Source organism: Macrosteles quadrilineatus, unplaced genomic scaffold (assembly GCF_028750875.1).
Source record: "Macrosteles quadrilineatus isolate MER2022 unplaced genomic scaffold, UCM_ALF_1.0 Scaffold_13__1_contigs__length_4303367, whole genome shotgun sequence".
Classification (NCBI taxonomy): Eukaryota; Metazoa; Arthropoda; class Insecta; order Hemiptera; family Cicadellidae; genus Macrosteles; species Macrosteles quadrilineatus.
In genome coordinates, this window is record NW_026542606.1 from 3,036,576 (window position 1) to 3,051,322 (window position 14,747).

General features: G+C 37.8%; 1 protein-coding gene across 1 annotated transcript in view; it reads left to right on the forward strand.

The window, feature by feature from the left end:
• The window catches only part of LOC129004971 (DNA topoisomerase 2-binding protein 1-like), a 169,211-nt gene that overhangs the window by 52,351 nt on the left and 102,113 nt on the right, over positions 1 to 14,747 (forward strand). The window contains exons 9-14 of the mRNA XM_054433701.1: positions 8,806 to 8,885; positions 9,731 to 9,894; positions 10,622 to 10,748; positions 11,924 to 12,032; positions 12,468 to 12,566; positions 14,083 to 14,267. Of these exons, the coding sequence (XP_054289676.1) occupies positions 8,806 to 8,885; positions 9,731 to 9,894; positions 10,622 to 10,748; positions 11,924 to 12,032; positions 12,468 to 12,566; positions 14,083 to 14,267 (764 nt within the window). The remainder of the gene's footprint in view (positions 1 to 8,805; positions 8,886 to 9,730; positions 9,895 to 10,621; positions 10,749 to 11,923; positions 12,033 to 12,467; positions 12,567 to 14,082; positions 14,268 to 14,747) is intronic.

Here is a 14,747-nt window from a genome sequence, read left to right on the forward strand (position 1 = left end):
GGAAATTCGCTATAAGGGATGAGTCGATTATCGTCATCGATACCAGCGATACTTGGACATTGGTATCGGTACCAAGACTTGATTGTCAAAAGTTGATTCCGATGATACCGACATCCGACAGGGATAAATATTTTATTTTAACATTTATTTACTGTATAGCTACAGTATTAGTTTTGACCGCCTAGAAGAGAGCGTGCGCAATACCACAGGACACGTCGTCGTGGGTGGGGATTTTAATGCTAGGGCTGTCGAGTGGGGAATGACCCTCACAAATTCCCGGGGCAAGTACATTCTGGACTTTGCTGCCAGAGCCGGACTCGTCGTCAACGAGGGCAACACGCCAACTTTCCGGCGCCCTGGGATGCGGGGAACGATCCCAGACATTACCCTTGCATCTGAGTCTCTTTTGCCAAGGATCAGAGCCTGGAGAGTCCTGGAGGATTACACGGCCAGTGACCACCAGTACATAATTTTTGACGTCCTGGATGGTCATCAGAGACAAGTGGCAGCGTTTCGTCAAGTGCCCGTTCGATGGAACATTAAAAAACTGGACGTGGCAAAATTCAACGGAGCCATCCTACGAAGAACGCCGGTGGTTCATCCTGCAACTGGCGTGCCTCACGCAGAGGCGTTAGTTGCATCCACGATGAAACTGATTGTCTCGGCCTGCGATGAGTCTATGCCTCGCAGGAGATACCGGTGCAATAAGCGTCCTGTGTACTGGTGGACTGCCGAGATTGCGGAATTGCGTCGAGCGGCATTGAGGGCCAGAAGACTTGCTACCAGGGCTAGAGAACTCCTAGACAGACGGCGTAAGTCGGATGCTTATAGGGTGGCTAGGAGGTATCTTCGTCGAGCCATCAATCGGAGTAAACGCAGTTGCTGGGATAAATTAAGGGACGATGTTGATTCCAACCCGTGGGGCCTGGGTTACAAACTTGTAACCAAGAAACTTGGAACGCGCTCTCCACCTTCCGTCATGGACAGGGTCACTATGGAGAGGATAGTCGAGTCCCTTTTCCCGGCTCACGCGTTGCGCCCACTGCGGGATTATGGAAGGGTGGACGACGTCCCACTTTTCAGCCCTGAAGAGCTGGTGGCGGCCGTCACATCCATGAAGAACAACAAGGCTCCTGGTCCCGATGGGGTGCCCGGTGAAGTCCTCAAGAAGGTTTTGACTACCAACCCCTTGATCCTTTTGAGCATGTATAACGCCTGCCTGGTTGAAGGGGTTTTCCCCTTGTGCTGGAAGACAGCTAGGCTTGTGCTTGTTGGGAAGGGCAAGGGAGACCCAGATCTGCCATCCTCTTACAGACCTCTGTGTATGTTGGATACGGCTGGCAAAGTCCTCGAGAAATTGATCCGTTCCCGGCTAAATTCAGCCGTTGTCGCTGCGGGGGACCTCTCCCCTCGTCAGTATGGATTCAGGATGGGGCGGTCAACGATTGATGCGATTGAGGAGGTGAAGCAAGCCGTGATGAGAGCTGAGGATTTTACCCACTACTCTCGCAGGGTTTTGCTGCTCGTAACGCTCGATGTGCGAAATGCATTTAATTCGGCGAGGTGGTGCGATATGCTGGATGCTCTGGAGAACACCTTCCACGTGCCGGCATACCTCATGCGCATCATAGAGGATTATCTCCGGTTTCGCCTCCTAACGTATGACACCGCGGAGGGCCCGCAGACGATGAGTGTCACTTCTGGTGCTGCCCAAGGTTCCATACTCGGCCCAGACCTCTGGAACGTCGCTTATGACAGCCTTCTGAGGTCTGAAATGCCTGAGGAAACGGTCTTGGTTGGGTACGCAGACGACGTTGCAGCTTTGATAGCTGCACGTAGCGTTGAGCTGGCTCAGCTAAAGCTAAACCGAGTTATGCGTACCATAAACGCATGGATGGCAGACCACGGTCTCTCGCTTGCTCTGAGCAAAACCGAGATCGTGATTTTGACAAAAAAACGGATTGACACCATCGTGCCGTTGAGGGTGGGAGCCGTCGAGGTTCAAACTGTTCGTTCTGCCAAGTATCTTGGGGTCATGGTAGACAGCAAGCTTAGCTGGCGGGATCAGATCTTCCGTACAGCGGACAAGGCCGCTAGGGTGGTTTCTTCTCTTAGCCGGTTGATGGCCAATGTCGGAGGGCCTCGGTCCAGTCGTAGAAGGCTGTTAATGTCTTCGGTCCAGTCCGTACTCTTGTACGGTGCTGAGGTGTGGGCAGACGCACTAAATAAGGAGGCATACAGGATGCGGCTCGCCCGAGTGCAGCGTCAGGCAGCACTGAGGGTAGCATCTGCCTACCGAACAGTGTCTGAGCCCGCCGTCCTGGTGATTGCTGGAGTCATCCCTGTCAAACTTTTGGCGGCGGAGAGAAAGGCAATTTACCGGCGCCGTGGGGAGGACGAGGCACGAACAGAGGAACGCACCCGCACCTACCAGCTGTGGCAGGAGGGCTGGGAACAGGAGACACGGGGACTCTGGACCAGGCGACTGATACAGCAAGTCCAACCTTGGGTTGATCGGCGGTACGGAGAGGTGGACTTCTACCTCACCCAATTTCTGACGGGACACGGCTTTTTCCGGTCGTACCTGTTCAGGATGGGCAAAGCCGTGTCACCCGACTGCATATACTGCCCAGGCATTCTCGATGACGTGGAACATACATTTTTCCACTGCCAGCGCTGGGAAAGGCCCCGCCTGGAGGCTCAACAATTAATAGGACTGCTGTCGGTGAACACGGTCATACCGATTATGACGGAGGGTGAGGACAATTGGACCTGTGTGTCACATTATATCCAGGGTATTCTCCGCGCCAAGAAGATCGACCTTGACCGGGATGCGGTGTAGGTCATTAAGAATCTAAATGCCAGAAACGATGCGAGCCCTGAGGGCTTAGGTCACATGTTGGCCAGACTTTAAGTAATGTGACAAACAATTCCAGGTCTGTGTCCAACAGAGTAGAGGGGGTTTTTTAGTGAGTAGTCTGATAATTTACAGGAGTCTCACACTACAGGCTGGCTACCTGTGTGCGTAAAAGCATTTTCCCTCCTCTCCCTAAAAAAAAAAAAAGTATTAGTTTTGTAATCACGGTTAACAATTTTCATAGCCAACTTAGAAACTATCTAGTTCAAAACAGCGACGGTGCCGGTGACATTTTTTAGCTTCAGCCAATAAGGGTTCACAACACAATCTACGAATCTACATTTCAAGATGTCAGACTCAACTCAAGAGACAACCGGTGCGCGAATGTCCTGCCAACACGAAATTAATTATACTAAACAATGTCTGTATCAATAAGTCAGACATTTTGATGTATTATTTTTATTTTTAGTACAAAATAAATAACCTAAACACATCAAAATTTTCAGTTTAATAATCCCTGCACTATACGCATCATTAGAAAGATTATATTCAACCATTAAACTTTAACATCGTCGTATAGTTAGGCTTGCTTTATATTGCGCCAAAAAGTAGATCCATATTTTGACCTGTACTGTACTATCTACTATCTACCTGATTAAAGAGTTTAGTGAAGTTTTAAGTGCTACTATAACATAATGTATTTATTGAAAAATATTATAAGCCTTAGTCCGTGTCGATTTTGTAATGTTATAACGAATGGTGAATGTTGACAATAAAAGTATGTAACAACAGTTCTCATTGGCCAGGAGGCGTCAATGCACTACCATGTCAGCCAATCGACTTTCGTGTTTCAATGGAGCAAATGACGATTGCTTTGACATCGTTTAATGTTTTATTGTGGGTGGAAAGGGTATAGATAAATATCGTGATTCGAGATCCGATATGTAGGACATGTTTGTTTATAAATAATGAGTATTAAAGAATAAAAAAACTAGGTTACAGACAGGTTCAAAACTTCGATTGTTCCGATCCATTGTTGACACCCCTACACGGAGGTTATAGTGACGTCGTGCATAAGGGCCAGACAGGCCGGTTCACAGTGAATCCACTCTGCCGAACCTTGTTCTTGGTATAATCGGGAACATAGTCAAACACTTTTGTTACTAAATAAAACTATGAAATGTTTGTTAAAAGCACTCTTTTGGTCTTTTGGAGATTTTAGTCCCAAAACATAATCTTTATTGTAGGCTAAAAGTAAAACCTATCTATTGCCATACTTTTCTCCACAGACATCGACTTAGGCTATTATGCAATGTCTTTAAAAAATACCAGGGTTTCAGGTTTCAGTCAAAATACTTTTGTAAACATTGACAATGTGCTGTTTTAGCAAAGTTCATTCCTTGACCACGATCGTTTTTACTCACTAGAGAAAAGACTCTCCTTACAAAATGTATTTGTAGGCCAAGATGTTTGTAATTTTTTAAATGTATAACTGCAATTGCTTTTAAAAAGAAATACAAAAACTGACAAATGACTTAGATTAATACTTAAAAAGTTAAGCCTATTTATAAATTAGAGGAAACTTTATTAGATCTCATCATAGTCAAATTCAAACATTTACAGTATTTCAAAATAATTAACATTCTTGTGTAATGAAAATCTGCAAGCGACTGAGGCCGAGGGCGAGGGAGGGCATGTGAACCAGGCTTTAGAACAAGGGCAAATTCTGCCAAACTTTCTCTTTTCCTCCCCCATGTCCCGTTAGACGGTGGGCGGGGCTTCACACAATAAACAGTTCATTCATTCACAGTAGAGAAGAGTTTTTGTGGCAGTGACGTATGTCTCTTGTCTGCTCTTCAAGTTCACACATCTGGACTCCTTTAAAACAATTATAAGTGATAATCTTTATTAAAAATAAGTGAAAAACTGTTAACATTTTCAAGGAAAAAAAGTTAAGAAGTAAAAGTGTTAAAAATTTTGTCTGATTAGTTATTCTGTATTTCAAAAATATCCTCATTTATGAATATGTTTTCAGCTAGACTTGGTGACTTTTTCATAGTTAAACAGTAGGCTACGTAATTAAAAAAAAAAATGATAAACTAATGAGTTAACTAAGACAATTTCATGGAATTTCAAATAAATACAAAAACTGAGAAATGACTTAGATAAATTCTTATAAGCCTATTTATAAATTAGAGGAAACTTTATTAGATCTCATGCTTTAGTCAAACATTTACAGTAGGCCTATTTTAAAATAAACACTTAGTTCCATATTTTTGCAATTGTTTTTTTGCAATTAATAATAAACCTTTAACACCAAAATATAGTTTGATACACATACATATTGTGTTTTTTATATGGTTTAAAAGTTTTTAACCAGGTCTATTTTTGGTGAATTGAGAAATGCTTTGTTCGTAAAAATGAAGATGGAATATATGTAAAATAAAATTGTAGATTTTCTCGTGAACTACTCGACTCGACTCGACTCGATACTCGAGTATTAGGGCTAATTACTCGACTCGACTTGACTCGACTCAAAAAAACACTACTCGCCCATCCCTAAGTATATATGAAAAATAAACTAGTTTTAAGGTTTCAGTTTCACAGAAATACTGCAATCTGCCAAGGGTAAAAACACCTGAAGATATTTTAGCAATTAATTCTTGGACATTGGAGTTCCAGTTTAGATTTTGATCTATTGTTAGACCTAAAAATTTAGTTTTGTTTGTTTTACTAATTAATTGATTTGTTCCAATATTTAGACTATCAGATTGATATTTTGCAGACTGTGGGGTTTTAAAGTTAATGAAAATTGTTTTTTTATTTTATTGCTAAATTATTCTGAGTGAAGTAACTAGTCAAAGTGGCCATATTATTCTTAACTGATAGTTCTGTCTCACTAAAAAGTTTTATCTGATATTGTTTAAGTGGCATCATCAGCATATAGAACTAATTTTGCTTGTGCCAGTCGGTGTTGGTATGTCTACCAAGTAACAGTTGGACAATAAAGTTGAGAGTATTGATCCCTGTGGTATGCAATTTTTAATTTCTAAAAGTTGAGAGTTGTAATAATGTTTGAAGTTGTTAGAAAGGTTTACGATTTGGACAAACTGTTTCCTATTGGTGAAATATGATTTTATCCTAATCAAAAGCTCTATCTTTAATACCAATTCTATGTAGCTTGTCTAATAAAATTGGGTGGGAAACAGAGTCAAACGCTTTACTCAAATCTATAAAAATTCCAATCGCTTTTTCATGATTATTGACTGAATTAATAACTGACTCAATCAAATCAGTTGCTGCTTTAAAATATTGTTTGTTTCTAGAAATGACTCTCTCTTTATATGCTACTTTTACGAATATTTTTTATATTGATGGAAGAATCGCCACCGGCCGGTAATTAAGAGGATTTGCTTTATTTCCTTTCTTGTAAATAGGCTTTAATTTTGAGAATTTCAGCTTCTCAGAATAACTTCCACGAGAAAAGAGGCATTAATGGCATGTGCAATTGGTTTGATCAGTTGTTGTTTAGCTCTTTTAATAAGTATTGGAGGTATTTCGTCATACCCACTACTGTATTTATTCTTTAGGCTGTCAATTATTTTTTCTAGATCTTTTCACGGATTGGTTTAAATTTAGAGAATGTTGGATTGTTGCTTTTTTAAAAATATTTACAATCTATTGTGTGCAGACCACACACACTCTGCTGTGGAACAATGTAATTTGACACTGATAGGCTATTGAAGAATATATTCAAGGATTCTGCTATATGTCCAGGGTCTGTAATAGTTTTCCTATTGCTTTCCAGTTTAGGGATTTCAGTTTTAGAGTTTTTGTTACCGACCTCAGAGTTAATAATTTCCTAAGTTGTTTTACTTATATTAGAATATTTATGCATTTTCCCCTGTAAAAAACGTTTTTCCGTTCTAGAACAGCATTTTTTTAAATTTGATTCTTTTGCTTTAGGCAAGTCCCACACTAGTCCGCTCAGTTCAGTCCGCTCAGCTCAGCTCAAGTCAGTCAGCTCAGTTCCGGCAGTTTTCCCACATACTGCGTCAGTTCGGTCCGCTCAGTTCAGTCGTTTTTGAGAGCCAAACGCCAGTGGACAATATACACTGACATTGTTCACAAGTATATTTTTTGTGTCGAGATTTCCTAGTTGTTATGAGAGTTCCACCAGTAGTGACGAAGAAATTGCTAAGAAATTAAAGTTGCAAGGAAAATGAGACGATTATGGGTTCACAGCATCAATGTATTTTCAATGTATCAATGAAATTTCCTCCCACAAGCCTCCTTCATGGTAAAGTTGTAGTAATCCTTGTGTGACAGGTCGTACAACAATGGATACTACTGAAATCAGTAGTTCATCAAAACTCATATTTAATAAATATCATACAGTAGGCCTACTACGACTCTGCACTGAACTGCACATGCGCGGCACCTCTGTTCCTTCCGTCGCTTACGTACAAATCGCTCGCTAACTGAAAACTGGCTGAGACGGACGGAGCGGACTGAACTGAGCGGACCCAGTGTGCGGCTCTACATTTGAATACATGGTTTTTGAAATTTGCGGAATGGACTGAACTGAGCGGACTCAGTGTGCGACATGCCTTACTTTAACAGTTAAATATTTATCTTTTGAATTTCTGGCTATACGACTGAGTTCATTCAAGCCTTTTTTTGTTTCTTTAAGGTCAGCAGAAAGCCAATGTTTTTTGTTATGGTGTACATTGTTACGTACCTCAGTTCTCTGTACAAAACCGGTACCAAACACGGTTACCGGTATCTTTCTAGATCAAAAGCAGAGCCTTGGTTGATACAGCAACATCAACGGTTATAGAATATTTTTTATTTCCATAATCAATGACATTTAAGAATAAATAAATAATCTATGACAAAGTTTTAGAATAAATAAACCTACCACATAGTTGTGTCAAATATTATATTTAATTCATTTGTTTGGATCACATGTCTGAAATTGTGAAATAAGCATTTGGCAGTTCTTATTTTTTACATTGAAATGTCAACGCTAAGGTAAACACTGTGAATTTTCTCATGCTTCCATGAAGACTAATTATTAATATTTACTTTTGAAAACCTCACATCAAAACTTCAGACGTAGGAACTCGGGGAAGTAGGCCTATGACATTTCTAGATATGCGCATCTTTGTGCTAAATTTTGGCTGTATCGGGTTAGTATTTTAGTGGTGACAGCCGTCCAGACAGACAGACAAACACACACCACCTCAATTTTATAATAGTATAGACGATTTAATAAAAGAACAAAATAAATTATCCGAACTAAAACAAAACTGATTTAATTTATAACTAATAAAAAACTTCAGATAAATAAATAACAGTTACATTGTTAAAGACCAAACATATTAAGGACCATTAAAGATGACCTGTTAGTAGCAGTAGTAAATCGTCCACTTGTTCCCCCACCTGCTCCTGGCCAACTTCTGTCCCTCCCACCACCACACCCGACACTGTGCAACACTGTATCATTTCGTGGTTTTACACTCAAAAACAATTTAAAAAAATAAAGCTATAAAGCAAAGCAGAAAATTACTCAACACGTTCCTTATTTATTTTTAGTTTAACGGTTAAGGTAGCATGACGGACGTAGAGTTTTTTTTTTATATAACTAATTAATTTAGATATCAGTTTGGTTATTTTTGTATTTTTAAAGAGGAAAGTGTGTGTTACTTAAAGTTGGTCCAAACCCCACCCCCATAAAACGCAGCGTAACACTATGCCACTTGGTTGATTTGAAGTGGAGTTAATTATTTCCCTTCCAAAACATAGTGGTTGGCTCAATCTAATAATTCTGAGGCGAATCTCTAATCCTAGTGTTTCTCTCATCCTCCAAAATAACTTAATATAATTGATTTTAATATTCAGTATTTTAAAATATGCCACTGTTATATTGAACTCTTTATTTTTAGGAAACAATCATATTCAAATCCTGAATTCTCTGACCATATCTGAGGCTAAAAAAGCAGGATCCTTTGTCGATGGATGCAAGGTAATATTCACTGTAGTATGTAGTTGAGCGAAGCTCTTTAAGATAGACTTAAATGCAAACTTTCTAATACTATCACTCATAACGGCTGAACATATTTTAGCCAATCTTACCAAGGTTGTTTCGACAAATGTTTGGAAGTTTTAGGACGCAACAATTTCAAATTTTGACAATGCCAATATATTTTAAAAGCAACTCACAGTTTTTAAATTTCAATATTGGCTTTATGGGTTGCCAAAATGGTTACAAAATAACAACGTAAATGTGTAAACAAAACAAAGAATCTTGGTAGATAGCATATTTTTAAAATCAAGCCAATATGTGACCTAAACACAGTACAAAGGATAAACATTCTGATGATGACCACTAATGAAATAATAAAGAGAAAGTATAACACGCCATTTGGAAACTACCACTGATCAAATAGGTACAGGGTTTAACAAATTTTGATTTTATTTATGTAAACTAAATTAGATTATAACAAATAATTTTTATCTTATGTGATTGGGAATTAAAACAACTAACGAAAACGAACCAATAAAATCAGCAACCAGACCCATCACTAGCTTATGAGATTTGGGAGTTTTTGGACTAATTGCCTAAAAGGCCTATATTATCAATATTTTTGACCCCTTTATTATCAAAAATTGCCATTTTTTTGTAATTATCATTACTATTTGTCTTAATAATATATTTGTGTTTGAGTAAACAATTAAAGAAAGCTTTGTTTAAAAAGAAACTGCCAAACATATTGACGTTTCCAAAGTATATTTCCATTGATGCTCTAATTTCTATTGCTATATTTAAACTTACACAGTTAACAATAATAATGTTTATGTTTGCTGCAGGTATATCTGAGTGGTTACAGAGGGATGGACTTAGAGAAGTTAGTTCGTATTCTCAGCTTGGGAGGAGCAACAGTGTTTTCCGAAATGTCAGATAGTGTGTCTCACGTTATACTTGGTGAATTTGTAATAGATGATGTGAAAGCACTATCTGGTTTTGCTCAGAAGTAAGTATCATGGTACAGCATCCCTCAGTATCACTTTGATAGAAATGTAAGATATAATACAGTACAACCTTGATAATTCATCCCTCAAAAATCATCACGGATTTCGCCACAATCGCTGGAAATCATTACTGATGTTGCCGCTATCGTGGAAATTATCTCAAATTTTGTCACAATCAAAAGATATGTTCACTGATGTTGCTGTGATTGCAAAAAAATTCACAGAATTCGCAAAAGAGGTTTTATTTTACCAGCAGGTTTAAATAAGTAAGTTTTGATTGTCTTGTACATGGATACAGATTGTCCTATATATGGACACAGTTAGTCTTGTACATGGATACAGATAGTCTTGTACATGGAATCTTGATAGTCTTGTACATGGACATAGATTGTCTTATATATGGACACAGATAGTCAATATTAATTTTGTTTTTAAATACATCACTATGACCTGTTCTTATGTATGAATTGTACTTTATAAAGAACGTTTTGTGTGGATAGAACTAAAACAATTTTAAACAAGAAAATAATATCTAAAAAAACTTTAAAAATTTCAAATATTTTTTAATTTTAACCAGATAACTGGTCAATGCAATGTTGATGTTTGCAAAATTTTTAATTTTTACCCGTTTAACTTTATGCATTTTTTCTCCATAATATTTAAGATTGTAGATAAAAAAAAAACTGTAGACCTCTAGGACTCACAAGGATGAATTGATGACTGTTGCAGACCACATGTTGTTAGCCTGGAGTGGTTGGCAGCTTCTATCAAACAGCGAGCTCCTGCTACAGAGGAATCTTATCACTGTCTAGAACCAAAGAGGTTGCCCGAGCCCCCCTCTCCCCTCAGTCAGAAGGTAAATTAAAGCTCTGAGTCAGGCCTTTATACTGTAATATTACTCTGCATTGAATACAAACAAATTTTATTATTCAAATGACTTGAAATATTGCTTTAAAAATTATAATTATTTGAATAATGTAGATGTTACTGTTAAAATTGAAAGATAATCAAGCTTAACTTAAGTACAAATAATTGATGTGATGATGTGCAGTTACAGTTAAACTTTCTCTATGTTAGAAATATAAAAGTATGGAGAAAAATATTCCGAAACAAAATAATTATCATTATATAATTATTATATTCAGTACCTATATAATAGAGTGAAAGTTTTGCTGTAACACATTAACTCTGAGGCTGGAGAGGGTCGGCCTAGCCATTGTCCTGCTGGTCAGATCGTCCATCTCAACATAGTGTTGCGGGCTTAACAGGTTCTTTACAATAAAACTTGGCGATTTTATAGTAACTATTTATTTACACTAATTATTATCTATTTACAAATATTAGAATTACCTAACACCTAACTAACCCTATCTAAACCTAGCTAAAGCCTATTCTAATTTACAATGTTTCAACTTACAGCTAGCCTCTACAGGATTTATCACTACTTCTGTTACAACACTGTCACTACACTGTCACTAGTGTCACTACACTGTCTCTACACCGTCACTACACTGTCACTGCCACTCCACTAGCACTGGTCACTAACACCGACGGGCGCTTGCCGTGACGATTCTCGGAAGTCTCAACTCAACTCAACTGCCGTGTGCCGGAAGACGGTCCCTTATATAAGTTTGCCGTGGAACATTCTGGAGACACTGGAGACACCTAGTAGCCCAAAAAAAGCTGTTTACAGATCACCGTGGAAGCTTCTAGTGGATGTCAAAGACCCTATTGACGTAGTCCGTTGACATGGGTCTATTGTCTTTCGGAGAACCCCGTGTAGACAAACAACCCTTTTGACGGCGCCTGGCTATTGTTGCGCGGGGCTCCTGACTTGTAACAATAGGTTGAGACAGCCTTTAATAGCATTAACATATGGTTTAGATGTAAGCAATGTTAAATAATGTATACTTTCGGGCCAGTAACTTATTTATATGTTTATGATCCATACCGTGTCTGTTCAAGTACTCAAGCTATTTACTGTTTTAAGGTTAAATTACTCTTAAATGTATAATTTAATTTATGTTGAAGGGAATGGAGCTGCTGAAACCCCCAACTGATGACAGTGCAGCCTCTAAGATGCCTCCCCCTCCTGAGCCCCCTGTCAATAGAAAACTCTTCTCAGAGTTCATCAAAGAAAGTATGATGATGTAGATATAACTGACCCATTATGGAATAATGACCAGACAAAACGAATAAACATTTGGATTTACAAAAATTGAATTTAAAGAACCTTAATGACTGTTGTAAATAAAAATCTAGAAACCTCTCATAAAATTGCAGAAAAATTATGATCAAATTAGGATATATTTTTTGTATTTTCTTTTTCTGTTTAATCACTTAGTTCAAGTTGAAAAAAAACTAATTTGTCAATAATGAAAATTCAATTTTAGTCAGAATGTTAGATGTACCATGATTCCAATATTGTGATTGTGATTTGTTTATCTTATTCGGTAAGAAATAAATGCTAAATCCTTTTAAAGACTTATGTTGCTTGGAGGTTGTTATAAAAATATCAATCCTGCATAATTGTTTAATCTTTGCTTTAACCAATCAATTGTGTATGACTGTCTAGATATAAAATCTGATGTGTCGCCCATGAAGTCAAACCAAAATCAATCTGTTAACTCAACAACTACAAGCCAGGATTCATATGTGCCTGACTTATTTCTGGGTAAGTTGTTTAATTACTGGGTATGTTGAATCTATACTGGGTCCCTTGTTATTTCTTTGCTACATAAGGGGGTTAAAGATGATTTGTATTGTATTGTAAGTTGATAAACCAAATTTAAAGGCAATTAACTTGAATATAAAGAAGAATGGACTTGGTTACAAAATTACTGCTGATCTAAATTAATGAAAGTGATTTGTGACTAATATCAATAGTTACTTAGTACAAAATGTCATTCATTTAACTTCATCAAACTTCTAAAAATATAATGTGCACAGTAAAAACATCTGTAAAAAATTGGCGAGTCGGTGGCTCAGTTGGTAGCGTCGCGGACTTCGGGCCCAAGGCAGTAGTGTCGTGGGTTCGGATCCTGGTCACTACCACAAACTTTTATCAGTACAGTTCACCTTTGTACTGTACCAGCTCACCCCTTGCTTTGCTGGATACATTCCACGCACAGATCTGTAGTCTATGTGGACGGGCAAATGCAAGGTTAAAAGAGGCCGCCAACCTCTTTAAAAAAAATAAATTAAAAAAGATAAAAAAAACCCAGATCTGTTAGGTTAAAAATAACATAATTTAGCAACTGAAGTAGTGATGGGCGGATCCAAGAAAATGTCTGTACCGGATCTGGATCTTCGGATCCGGATCCATATACTTTTTTTTCCAAGGTTGGGTTTTTTAAATAACTCATATGGCCAGGCAATTTTACAGTATTTTTTGATGTCAAAAATTCATATGGCTAGGTAATGTGTCTGTGACAGTATATGTAAATGTCAATAACTCATATGGGTAGGCAATGTCAAAGACTATCTTTGTCAATATACAAGACTATCTGTGTCCATATACAAGACTGTCTGTGTCCATGTACAGGACTATCTTTGGACACAGATTGTCTTGTATATGGACACAGTTAGTCTTGTACTTGGATACAGATAGTCTTGTATATGAATGGACACAGTTAATCTTGTACATGGACACAGTTAATCTTGTTCATGGACACATATAGTCTTGCACATGGATACATATTATAGTCTTGTACATGGACCCAGATAGTCTTGTACATGGACCCAGATAGTCTTGTACATGGATACAGATAGTCTTGTACATGGATACAGATAGTCTTGTATATGGACACAGATAGTCACTATTAATTTTATTTTAAAATACATCACTATGACAAAACACCTGTTCTTATGTATGAATTGTTCTTTGTAAATGACGTTTTGTGTTAATAGAATAAAAAAATTAAATTAGAAAAAATTTAAAAACTATTTTTTTTTAAATTTTAATATTTTAAATAAGAAAAAAGAATTGGATCCATTAAAACCGGATCCAGCCCAAGATCCGATTTTTGTGGATCCGATCGGGCGTCGGTTCTAGCTCAGATCCGGCGGATCTGGTAGTTCGATATCTGGATCCGACCATCACTAAACTGAAGAAGTCATTGGCTTTTGACAGAAAGTCAAGCAGCTAGTGTTGCCGAAGAATAATACTCTTCCAATGCCGACTGTTGCAGGCAAGAAATTCCTTGTGGTTGGATACGATACTGAACTAACCCAAAACATTGTGGAAGCCATAGAAGAGTCTGGAGGTACTGTTGTGGCAACCAATTTTAAAGGAGTCCCTGACTATGCTGTGGTGCCCGTAGAAACTCCTGTGCCTAATGTTACTGCAATGGAAGTAGTAACACCCCTGTGGCTGGTAAGAGAACTCCACAACAAAACATATTTGGAATCAAATGTTGATTTCAGTTTTAGGGAAGTGTTGATGTAAGGTTTTATAAAAGTGTATTTTCTAAAGTTAAATATGGATAATTTTCCAGAGGAGGCATCTACAGTAAAACCTCCATAGTTGGACACTTTGTGGACTTATTGGACAACAAACTATTGAAATGTCGAACTATAAGGTGTAAATGGAGTTTAATATACAGGAATGTAAAAACACAAGTCTTGTATGGAAATCATTCAAATTTATAAAGTGATATTAATATTTATATTATTATTATTATAAAATACTAAAAAGCTCATCAATTTCACTGTTTATTAGTTAGGTCTCAAGTCAACACTAAATGACAAATTAATTTTCAAGTCAGCTTACATTACAATAGTAACCATTAAATATCACTTGACAAAATAGCTCAGCCCGTGTTCAACTACAAGGAGTGTCGAACTATCGAAGGTT